The sequence below is a fragment of the Gastrolobium bilobum genome, unplaced genomic scaffold (assembly GCF_033153095.1).
Source record: "Gastrolobium bilobum isolate Gb01-03AN ecotype WA unplaced genomic scaffold, APGP_CSIRO_Gbil_v1 utg2351, whole genome shotgun sequence".
Lineage (NCBI taxonomy): Eukaryota > Viridiplantae > Streptophyta > Magnoliopsida > Fabales > Fabaceae > Gastrolobium > Gastrolobium bilobum.
Window position 1 is genome coordinate 265666 of NW_026897581.1, and position 13337 is coordinate 279002.

Consider the following 13337-nt stretch of genomic DNA (forward strand, 5'->3'; position numbering starts at 1 on the left):
TCCTTTACCTTTTTTGTTGTAGGGAAAGAATAGTTTAGTATAAGGGATAAAATTGTAAACTTTTACTCACTGTATTATATAATAGTATTTCCATTGTGTAATTGTAACAAACGAATTACATACAAACCTCTTGAATCCTAATATTCAACAACAACATTTATTATCATTAAGCCAATTCCAATATATGAATAAATTATACTTTGTTTTCTCATTCAAGCTGCCTTCATGATCATATATGATGACTAAGTGACCGACTAAATAGTCAAATTTCTAAATTTAAAAAAGTAACGCGTTATGAGAAAACGAGTGGTTAAAAGTACTGAGAAACAATCTACCAAAAAAGAGAGTACTCTGAAACAGATTAATATTCATTTTTCCTCTTCGCTTCACATTCAGGCAACGAAATGGAAGGATAAAGCACTACACGTGAGTTGTTACCAAAAATAAAAAAATAAAAAGTATTATACATGGGAGAACAAAGAGATGGAATAAACGGGTGGAAAAATCTTAAAAAATAAAAATAAAATGGAATGAGAGAGATCAGGGAAGGGACTAGGGAGAGGGGACCATGCATGTGCTTTCTGATGTTTTTGCTCATTGTTTCTATGGTAACGTTGGTATTATACGCGTGTTTTTATTCGGTTCATCCTGAGTAAAGAAACCCACCCTTTCTTAATTAATTAACGAAAAAAATTAATAGTATAATATATCAATGTGGATGCATGGCTAGGTGACTATATGTATATGGTTTAAACAATTATATATATATATATATATATATATATATGGGGTTTTTTTTGCAATAAATTCAATATGGCGTCGTTTTGGGCAGAAATCATAGTGCTTTTGTAATTTTAATTTATTTCAGAGTTATTATAGTCTTTATAATTATAATTTTTAAATATTTTAATCCCAAAACGACGTCGTTTTAATAGTAAATGCAGATAACTTATCTGCAGTAACTGCAGAAATATTTATATATATATATATATATATATATATATATATATATATATATTTGGAGAACACAATTATATTATTAAAGTGGGGTAAATCAAAGATCTGAATATTACGAAAAAGAAAAGGAAAAAAAAGCACCCGAAAATATGAACTGGTTGAATATAAAGAAACCTATAAATAAACATAATGCCTCCTTGTTCCCCTTGATAAGATACACTCAGAACTTCATGCGTCAATTCTTGAAATGCATGTAGAGTAATCAATTTATATCAATCAAATTACTCCATTTACTTTTATCTTCTTGTCCATAGTTTCATCATTTTATTCTAGACGAAATCACGGAAACTTTTCATTACAATACCGTTGAAGTTATTTGACTGCTAAAAATTACATTTAAAAATTTTAAATTAATTATCAATCCCAATTGATATGATCGGCGAGTTCAATAATTTACACAGTAGCTACCACATCAAAATGTTACTTGTTGCCAAATTAAGCAAACAATTAAAGTGAAGAAAAATGTGTGACACATATTGACCATTGAAAAAGTGAGAGATACACACAAATCACAGCCATATATGCATAAAAATAGGACACACAAATTGCATAGTGTGAACACTATTTTCATTTTCAAATGCAGTTGATATAAGTCGGTCTCTAATCGACAATGAGTAAGCTACTTATTACAACCACATGGCAATAAATGTACAGAGGGATTCTGATTCTTTGTCGTTTCTAAAATGAGTCTTTGAGGATCCTTTTATAGTAACCTTAACATTCTCGCCATTTACCTATTGTGGTAAAGTTCAGATTTCTCATTAAACCAACCAAATAATGGTTCGGTTTTGCAACAACTCATTCTCTTCTTGCTTTAGCAATATTACCTTTCAAACCTTGCTTTTTGTACAATATTGCATGAAATGCCCTTGCCCTCACACACACCATCATCACCCACTCCATGTCATGCCCCTCTTTGCTTTTCCATGACCCCACATTCTGATTCATATACTCGAATGCTATCATCCTCGTACCTGCATGGCACATGGGCTCCGCCACTGACTTTAGCACCAACACTAAAATGACATTTTTACCCTTGCTCACCCCCTCCCTCTCTCTCTCTCTCTCTCTCTCTCTCCATATTCTAACTCATGCAAAAAGCATAAAAACGCATTGTGTTATTAAAAGCCTCTCACTTATATCTGGTAATATACAGGGAGGGAAACAAAGACTAGAAAGAGAGTTAGGGTTTGTAAGATGGGACGCGGAAAGATTGAGATCAAGAGGATCCAGAACACCACAACAAGGCAAGTCACCTTCTCCAAGCGAAGAACGGGTCTCATGAAGAAGACTCGTGAGCTTTCTGTGCTCTGCGATGCAGAGATTGGGCTTATCATCTTCTCCAGCACTGGGAAGATGTTTCAGTACTGCACTGAACCCTTGAGGTGCGTGTGCGTACATTTTTTTTTTTTTTTTTTTTTTTTTTTTCATTTCTCGGATCCTTGCTTGTAAAATTTGATTTGTGACCCTTGATGCTTATGTAATGTTCTCCTTCTATCTCTGTGTCGAGTTAATATAATGATGTATATATGTCATACGAATGAGAGTGTTTTAGGTTTATAACTTTCATTCTTTAACGGAACGTTGACCCACTTGAGTGCCTGGACTTCGAAACTGTGTTGATCTGACATAGAGATTACAGATCTGATGATGGGTTCAAGTTATAATTTAATTATTTTTTCAGACGGCATGTGACGGGGATAGATTTCATTTTCAACCCACATATGTTTGTAATTAATGTGTGTGCTCTAAACTCTTATACTCTTTCCAATTACAAACCATCACTGTTGCCATCAACCGTGAAAAAGTTGTAAACTTTTGAATTTCCAAGCTCAATTTCTCTTTTTCTGCTTACTGGGTCGTCTCCTAGAAGCTGAATGTGAATGTGGTGATGGCTTTGCCGTCAGAGGCGGTAATATCTACTGGGGTAAGAAAAGAGGCCACTGATTTCAAAGGAACGTTGTAATCTTAGCTTGGGTTTCTGTTCCGCAGACCCTGTTAATTACATGTTTTTTAAGGGAATATATATGAAGTATTTGAATACGTACTTATTTTTATCTTTTTTATTTTTAAAAAGGGATAAACGTTAAATGTCTAACCATCACTAATAGTGAATATTTTCCTCAGCCTAAATGTTATGAAACCAAAGTACCTCTTTCCTGCATCAATTCTGTGTAATTAACTTACAATACTCTTACAATTAAATGTTAAATATTAATAAACTTCTAATGTAGCACATTCAACGTGTAATTAAGGCCACAATTGAGATGTAGTTGAAACTTAACTTCTTGTAATGTACGGAGTGTGAATTTTTTATGTTGTATTTGAAGTATTTAAAGAAATTCATCCCGTTAACTTTTGGGAGAACCAAAATTTTATACTAATTGACATTATTTTATTTTATTTATTTATTTCTTGATAATGCAATAAAAAAGTTTTGAAGTTAATTACTGACATAAAGCCTTTGCATATATCATGGATTTTGTTCGTGGAATAAATATTTAACCTGAAATCTTTAATTCTCAGGATGGAACAGATGATAGAAAAGTATCAGAGATCCACAGGAACTAGCATTGTGGAACATGATCACCCCCGGGTATTAGGCTCATGTGCTAAATTTTAGTTAATATTGTGAAAATTAAGCCTAGTTTGCATGAGTTCAGTCATATCATATTAATTCCTAATTAATGTTCTTTCATCAAATATTTGTAGCAAGAATTACTCCATGACGTGGCAATGCTCAGGCAAGAAACTCTACGTCTTGAATTGGGAATTCAACGCTATCTTGGAGAGGATATGAGCTGCTTAAAATTTGAGGACTTGACGAAACTTGAAGAAGACTTAGAGAGCTCTGTCGCCAAAGTTCGAAATCGACAGGTGCTTATACTCTCTTCCTTCTTCTGATTGACTTTATGTTTTTCATTGCTCAACTTTTTTATTTTGTTTGCTTGATTTTCAAATTTTATCAATACTTGAGCTTAGTAAAATAAAAAAATGAAAGTGATGGGAGATTTTAAAAAATGTTTAGTGAAAATAATATATGATGAACGGTGAATTAAACCAAAATATAATATTTGATTAAAGTATTAAATTTATTTTTTTGTGTTGCTTAATTATAGCCTTGTTGCTAGAATTCATTAACCATTGCCACCAAATATAGTTTCTATTTGCCATTTGTTACTCTGTTACTACAAATCCAGTGCATACAGCATATATTAAGATATAATAACATTTGTTTAATATGTAAATTATCTTTATCATTCACCAAAAAAAATAAATTTATCTTTATCAAAAAAAGAAAAGAACATGTAACTTATATGTAAAGTATTTTGGGTAAATTACAAATAATCCCTTAATAAAAAGTTAAGATTCAGTTAATTAAAAAGAATAACGTGAAATTCTATCAATTTTAAGGTCCCTTGGGTCATGACGGGAGAATTATCTACCTTTAAAAAAATGGAAGATTTAATAGCTTCTAACTTAGTTCGACTTCCAGCCTTACTTATGAAACGTTAAAACTTACAGAATTTAATTTTGTTTCATTCTAACCTAAATTTCATGGGATTATGTGTTACAAAATAGAGTTTATGTATGAAAATTGAAAATGATAGAAAGATCATGGAGTTATTTGTAATTTGCCCGCAAAATTTCACGACTCCATCTTCAACACAAATTATTTGACATGATTTTCCCTGCAGAATGAGCTCTTACAACAGCAAATCGAGAATCTTCGCAGGAAGGTGACACATATAATTGCTTTTTTTCATATATATATATATACACACACACAAGCCCCATATTTAACATAGAAATGGCATCATTCGTAATTATTCTATCTTCTTTGTAATTTAGGAAAGAATCTTGGAAGAAGAAAACAGCAATTTGACCAATTGGGTAAGAGTATCTCCAAATTAATTTAAGTGCCGTTTGGAATTAGATTCTTACATTAAACTAATCATCCAAGCTTAATGGGTAAATTTTGGCCATTTAATTTTGGAGCACCGAACAATGACACATTTAATTTTGGCCATTCGTAATGATAGTTTATGTTTGTTAACACTCACAAAAGATTCAGGAGCACCGAACAATGTTTGAGTTTCAGAAAGCAGCAGTGGAAGCAAATAAACCAGTGCAACATCAGCAAGTAATGGATCACTTCCCTTTCTTTGAAGAACAACCTACTAGTACCTTCCTTCAACTTGCTGCCCCTGCATTTCCACACCTTCACCCATATCTTCAGTTGGCGCAGCCCAATATTCATGACTCAGTCAGGGCCCCAGAGCCACAAAATTAAATGGTATTGATATGTTAATCGCTAATGCTATTTGTTATCATCTCTCTTTATTGATTGACATACGCAACATATATATTAAGCTAACTAAAGTTAAGTTTCAAGATTGTACACTACAAAAAAAAAAAAAAAAAAGTTAAGTTTCAATAAATTGATTATATTTTTCTTGGCTAATGGAGTAGTTTCATGGAGATTCTATGCAATATGTCATGATTCATACTAATACACAAGCACTTGGGATATTCGTAATTCATACTAAATTGATTATGTAGTTACACAAGTGTTAGTTTATGTGAGTTTAATTAATTAAGCACTCCCTCCCCCTTAATCAGAGGTCTTAAATTCAAGACTTACAAATAGAAAAAATGATCTTAGGAAAGTCACGTCTTATAATGAGTTATTAGTACTCGAATCGTATTGATTGAGTAATTGATAAACAGGTGAGTATATAAAAAAATAAAACTAATTAAGTACTCAAATAAGACTATATAAATTGTAAATTCATTTTTTTCTTAGAAAGAGAGCATATTGCTGATTGAAAGTTACTTATCAATTATAAATTTTGTAAATCATATATTATCTTTAATGATATATCTATGGGATCTTGACTTGCAGATAGATGGAGTTTTCTTCTGTGAATGAAGTGACTTGTGTTGTTATCCACATACGGACAGATTTCCCGCTGGCTTTTATTCCTGTGGTACATCCAGCTTGAAAGGATACAATAATAACTTGTTTATCGGAATTTTCTAGTCTAGTATATACATAAAGTTTCAGTTGTGTGTTGGACAACGAAGTGTTTATGTTTGTTATGTACATGATCCAAAGAGACAGTAGAATGGATTAGATATATATAGCACATAACAATTAATTGGAAATCTTAGTGATTTTCATATATTTTACGTATTATAAGAAGGGATTGAAGACATTATTATAGTTCTATTCTCGTGACAACGTTATATTTTAAGTTAGTTATTAACTGGTCATAGATTCCTGAGAGCTTAAAAATTTACATCGAAATAGAGGCATCGTTAAGGCCAATGATTTTCTTGAGCAAGCGTATATATAATTAATAAAGAATATTAACCACTATTAAGGGGATGAGTACTTATATTATCAAATAAACTCAGTAACGTATAGTCATAAGTAAAACACATAATTAAATTTCCTTTTTCTTTTGGTAAAATGCCGCGAGATGGGAAGCACTGATCAGCTATAGAAGATTAAAAAAAAAAGTGTAATTCATCACTTTTACACTTGTTAATTATTGAATGAGGGGTCTAAAAATTAATGTGAAAAATTATTAAAAATTTCTCATGCTTAATGCATCTTTGCGGTGAAAAATCCAATAAAAAGATGCATTAAAATATTTTGTGTGAAAGGCGCTTGAGGGACTCATTGGATTTCCCTTTCCTTTTTATAATAATAATAAAGGAAAACTTCAAAAGTCCCCTTATAAGTTTCTTCAGAATCACTTACCTCCTTTTTGAAAATTTTAATCATTTATTTTCTTACTTAAAGTTTTTTTTTTATCATTTAACCCTAACTTGATTTTCTATCCAAAATTATAGATAACAGTGTTAATTTTTTTATAAAATACCAAAACTACATTTTAATTTAAAAACAAACAACACGTTGATTTTATTTGTTGTCAATTACGCTTCTGTTTGTCAATCTATTTTAATTACTTTTTTTATCATCTACAAAGCTTTTGCATCATATTTTAAATCTTCGTTTACTGCAGGTGTTGTTTCATTCTAGAAGAAGGCCTTTGTCATTCTAGCAAGCTATTTTTGTTACTACAATGCAAGGTAAAAAAACTTCAGTATAGAAAGACCTTTTTGTGCAAACTCTACAGCTGGCTTCGTCGAACCTGATAAGGGTATGACTATGAAGGTTTTGGACTTCGACAACACTTTTTAACGAAACAGTAAGAAATTTTTTTGAAAGGATTGAGAAAAAAAAAATTAGAATAATATTATAGTGGATTGATGCTTTAAAAAATTCTTTATGCCTAATCAGAATAATATTATATACAAAATTTTCCAAACCTGAAACAAAATAAAGTTAGGAATTCGGTCAGATGACTTCGTGTGCGTAGAAAAAAGGAGAAGTTAAACCGATGTAGGTATGAAGCTCAAAGACTGTGGATATTCATAACTGGCTTAACAGAGGCATAACTGATGACAAAGAGAGGATATGGCCACAGCTCTCAACATATAAACACCGACAACATTTTTTTTTTATATATAATTAAAGGGTAATTTTGGTATTTTATAAAACAACTAACACTGTTAATTGCAATTTTGGATGAAAAATCAAGTTAAGGGTAAATGATAAAAAAAAGTTAGATACAGAGGTAAATGATTAAAATTTTGGGGAAAAGGTAAGTGATTCTAAAGAAATTTATAGGGTTTTTTTTGAAGTTTTTCCTAATAATAATAATAATAAGGAGTTACTAATCTCATGTTATTGGAGATAATACTCTTGTGGGTGAGACAAATATGTGGAGTTCAAATACCAAAAAAAAATATGTGGAGTTCATAATTTAAAAAAAAAAATGACATAAAATACTATGAATGTATTGCATAAGATAGTATTTTTATACAACATAAGACTTATATTTCTCATAATAATAAAAATAATATAATGCAATAGTGACAATTATAATTCTCTTATAAGAACCATAATTATTTGTAATATTTAAATGTAAATTAGTTATCATTAATTAGATGTCGTAATTTTCAATACAACCCATTGACCCTATACAAATAATTCGTGTTTCGGTTCGTGTTCACATTGATAATAACTTGAAACGAAAAATTTTGTCTATTGTCGTGTGTCAATTTGCAAAAATATCCGTGTTAATTTTCTTATACGAGTATTTGTATTGCGTCGTGTTTAGTTAACTCGGATAATAAATGACAACATACTTTAAAGTTGACAGATTATTCGTATCTATCGTGTTAATTAACAAAATTAGTGGATTGTATTCATGTCGAAAGTGTTGACTCATTTTTAAATTTGTATTCTATTCATGTTAAAGCCATATTATATTGTGTTATGTCGTGTTAACCGCCACTGTTTAACAGCGAGAACTATCATTGCCTCTAGAAAAATTATTCTAATAACATTATAAAGGACAATTATTTTTGGGAGAAATGCATTCACACAATAAAACATCGGCCCAAAAGTCCAGATACTGAACAGGATATCCGGCATCCTATCATTCTACCAAAGCTCTACAAACAACAAACTCTAATTAAGAGAAAAAAAAATCATGACGTTGTTAAATTTCAATGAACTGTGGAAGCCGGTATTTGTGATGATTCTAATCATAATTTAGCTCTGGCTTTTGTCATTGTATTTCTCAAGAAGGTTCTCAATGAAAGGAATGGACTACTTGACCAACCTAACATATTGATAGGAAATTTCAGCTATTTTGGCACCTATTGCTTGCTTCTATGAAAGGTATTATATCTACTTGATCCTCTTCTTTGTATGCCTTTGCTCTGCCTATCGTATTTAGATATATTAATATAAAATTATTAATGTGATTTCACTTAAAAATTTAAATTATCGGGTGATATTAAAATTTACATTATTGACGCTTAGAAATACATTCTAGAAATACTGAAAGGTACAAAAGATAAGACAAGGTGATCTTCTACTCTCTCTTTTTTAGCAGGTCTCTAATAGCATGCAAAAAATATTCACAGTTAGGTACTCCCTCTGTTTTTGAACATAAGATGCAGCTTGGATAAGGGCAAGGCAACGACCCTTCAAACCATCAAGGAAAGTTATTTATGTATAATTTGATGGAATAAGTTATTTTATCTATTTTACCTATCACTTTCTAACACTGTTAGATCAGAATTTCAATTAACCTTTACTATTTTTCTCTCATCTTAAAATTCTGATCTAACGGCGTTGGAGAGTAATAAGCAAGGTAGGCATAAAAAAGATAGGTAGAATAACTTATCTCTAATTTGTAATGTACAATATTTTTGAAATATGTATAATTTGTATAGGATATGTTATTCTACCTATCTCTTTTTCTGTCTACCTTTGTCTACCCCTTTCCAACAAAATTAGAATCTCAACTACCTTTATCATTTTTCTATCTTATTGATATTTTGATATAATAATGTTGGAGAATGATAAACAAAGGTAAAAAAAAAAAAAAAAAGACAGGTAGAGTAACTTTTCCCAATTTGTATATCTTGTCTTATTTCATGCAACTATCTAATTACTTCTTCAAAATTTTATTCATTTGTTCATTTATTTTTCCTTGGGGCAGAGTCCGTGATAGAACAATCAATTTTCTAGTCTTGCTTGCATTTAAGAGTAGGTACAAGGAAGTCCTTATTCCCACCAAGGCGCATACTACAGTATTTGTCGTTGGTTCCAACTTCGGGACTATTCAAACAAAAAAAGGGATCAAGTCAGAGACTTGTTCTGCTTATTTAAATGTGGTATATATGTCTTTAATCTTCATTTATATGCCCACATCTTTTTCTTTTTGTCATTCTCTTGCAGGGAGTAGATAATTTCTTTTTTTATTTGCTATAATGTTATTTGCAATGTAATGAGACAGCTCAATCCTTAATGGCATCCTTCAAGAAGGGGAGTGCTACTGATTTAAAATAGAAAGAGAAAATCAACTGAGTAGTTTCTCCCTAAGTTCTAGCCTTGTTAGACATCTCTGCATGTCTTTGTTTTAATCTTGTTCCTATAAATGCTGAAATTTATTGCGACATGTGCGGAAGAATGGACAAAATGTTTAAATCATTGGTGTAAGGATATGAATTCCATATATTTGGCCATTGCAAACTGTACATATATTTTTGTTTACAAATCAAACTATATAGTAAAAGAAACTAAATCAAACTGTGGTTTAATTTAATTTACTTGTTTAAGAATTCAGAACACCCTTACCGCTAGCTATTTGATTGCATTAATTTTTAGACTAAATTATACAAGAAAGGGTACCTTATCCATATCCTGAAATCCCACCGAACTTATCTTCAATAGGATGTAAATATGTAACTCTCAAGAAGGAATAAACATTGTTAAATTATATTGGATATTGATTGCAGATTTACAATATAGTTATTTGAAACAATCAAAGAATAGAGGGAATGGTTAAAAAAAAACTAAATAATATGCTTAAAAAGAATAACAACCATTGTATCCATAGTAGCTAGTTGATCCATGTCATTGGTGTTGGGTTCCTACAAAATTTCCTAGTTGGTAAGTATGTTTAGAAGCAAAACCCTTGTGTGGATCAAACGTCTAAACATGTTTTCCAACTCAACCTCAAGATCTTCTATTGCCATCTGAACCCCTGCTAACCTTTTGTTTGCACTTTGAAGCACCATGGCATCATAGATATCATCCGAATTCTGCAAACTCACACGCATAAGCTTTGACGTGAAAGACAATTTCCTTGATTTTGAATCCAACCAGGGCGAGGAAATTAGGAACAATAGTGATTCCACAATGGAAATGTTGGCCACCCTTACTTCTCTTAGCACATCAACAACCAACTTTAGTTTTTGTTCTTCCATTAGAGGGTGCAAAGTGACTGTTTTACTCTTCATACCCTTCAAACACTTTAGAATCTCTTTCTTCAACTTCTTCCTATAGCAATTGTATGCTGTGATTTTTTCCTCAATTCTTGGTTCACCAATACTTGCTCTGCATAAAGTAAATTGAAGTTCTTGAAGGTGTTCTTTTACTAGCAAAAGAACATCTTTGGAGATACCACACACCTCTAACATCCTCAGAGATGACTCTGAGACATCATTAACCCATTTTTCTTCATAAACAAGAGCTTGTTGAACTATTGGAGAATGAAGGAGTTCATTTGCAGAAATGTGCAAATCTTTAAGAGTATCAAAATCAAGGGGTGCCATCTTGAAGTGGTAGAAGGTGTTTTCACTTTACAAGAAAATTAGACTTGTGTATAGAGGCAAGAAAGCTAATATTCTGTTATAGTCTCATTGGGTGCTTTAATAGGTTCATATATATATATAGTAGTAAAGCTTAAAAATAGTTAATCCTAATTAGATCTTAGATTCAGATGAGGAAGCAAAATTGAAGTATCCTTCTTGTGGTACGAAATTGGCATAATGGTAACAGCTAAGGTATAGTTTGTACAAAGGAACCTTCCCCTTTCTGTGGATATGTTAGTGGTTTAAGATACTGTTGTTGAATATTAGAGCAATATGATTAACAATTCAAGCAGGAGAGGGATGCATGCACTCATGCTATAAAAGAAATAAAACATGTTAGATTATAAAAGATTTGCTATGCATAAGCATGGGTTACTGACAACTGTACTGTGTCTTTGTTTCATTAGGGAACAACATAGGATCTGGATGCTGTCGTCCACCCTTCACCTGAGATTCTTCCTAGAAAATTCCCGAGTTTTAGAAAGGGATTAGTTCAAATGGTACATGTTGTCAGTTCGAATAAAATTATTTTCGGTAGAGGATACTTATAACTTATAAAAAAAAGAAAAAGAAAGAAAGAAGAAAGGACAAAAGTTTTCGAATTCATACCGGACCTAATAATTCATGCAAAGCCGAAAAATAAAATTGGTTATTTGTAGCGTAGGACTATAGCTAATTATAAATTTTAATATTGCAGATATTTAAGTTATGCAATTTTAATAGTAACCAGCTGCGGACCTATATTGATGTAACTGTGTGTAAGTACACATACAAATTTTTGAAAAAAAAAAAAAGAGAGTATATTTTGTGTCCTCAACAAAAATTAAAATTACAGGATCCAATTTAATTTCTTAAGAAAAAAAAGTCGACTCCCGGTCCTTCTGAATTTCAAAATAGATCCAGTTATTCGAAATTGTGGTTCCTCTGAAATTCAAAGAAGGCCTACATTAGTCTCTCAAAAAGACTAAAATGGGTCTATTTTGAAATTCAGAGGGATCACGAGTCAATTTTTTTTAAGGGATTAAATTGGGTCCAGTGATTTTTATCGAGGACTCAAAAGTTCCTTTATTTTTGTAGTAAAATCCAGTTTTCTTTTCTTTTTTTTATATTCTTTTTGCTTTTTAATACATTTAAAACTTTCTTTAAAAAAAAATTTCGAGGGCAATGCCACCGAATCTCATTCCTAAATCTGCAGACATAATAAAACTATTTGGGTGCCACTGATAGTAAGAAACTATGATTGAAGAACCAGCCATGTCTCTAGTCCCAACACTATTTAATTTAGTTAGTGTTCAACCATAGATTTAATTGGTTGAATTAATAAAGGGTTCATTTTTTCTGCAGTCAATATATTATCTACATTGAGTCTAAAATGACATTGTTTTTGGACGAAAATCAAAGTATTTTTATAATTGTAATTTATTTCAGGATTATAATAGTCTATTTTATTATAATTTTTTAATTTTTCAACTCAAAATGACGTTGTTTTGGGAGTGAATGTAAATAACTTATCTACGTAAAAATATTAAGCCATTAATAAAACCATGACCTATATAAGTCTCGCGAGTTCAACATTTTCCAGTTCAATTTTTGAAACATTGGCTAAATAATGTTTTACATATTCTTTCAAAACAAATTACTTTTATAAAAAAATATTGTTATTTTTATGAAAAAGATATTGAATTAAGGGGAAAATATTATAATTTATTACTAGTTTTATTTTAAAATATTACGTGATATTGGATCGAGTTAGATCCACTCGAATGTGGCTTGAACTTAAATCCAAAACATACTGAGTTTAAAATTTCAGGACTCGAACAAAGTCCAATTAGCACAAACGAACCTTAAATTGCATGAATTAAAATGTCTAGGGTTGTGTTTGCATAAAGTGTTTTAAAATTCACAAAGTTTTGAATTTCAAATAAAAATATTACAATCAAAATCCTAGAATTAAAATGTGTATGCATCAATGTCCTTGGAACATATAAAGGAAAGGTCCAAGCAAGTGGTAAATTATAAACCCCATGAAGGTTGGGTTAATAGTTCACACCTTAGTTTCAGAAGAAGCCGAA

The 13337-nt window shown here is 31.0% G+C and overlaps 2 protein-coding genes across 2 annotated transcripts; one reads left to right on the forward strand and one right to left on the reverse strand.

Moving 5' to 3' along the window:
* The first annotated feature begins 2214 nt into the window (after window positions 1-2214).
* Window positions 2215-5311, forward strand: LOC133308245 (protein TRANSPARENT TESTA 16). Its single transcript, XM_061508851.1, has 6 exons — window positions 2215-2402; window positions 3544-3613; window positions 3730-3894; window positions 4716-4757; window positions 4870-4911; window positions 5087-5311. Exons 1-6 carry the CDS (start codon window positions 2215-2217, stop codon window positions 5309-5311), a joined length of 732 nt encoding a protein of 243 aa, XP_061364835.1.
* A 5243-nt stretch (window positions 5312-10554) lies between these two features.
* Window positions 10555-11226, reverse strand: LOC133308246 (uncharacterized). The gene has a single exon (XM_061508852.1). It carries the CDS (start codon window positions 11224-11226, stop codon window positions 10555-10557), a length of 672 nt encoding a protein of 223 aa, XP_061364836.1.
* Between the last annotated feature and the right edge of the window lie 2111 nt (window positions 11227-13337).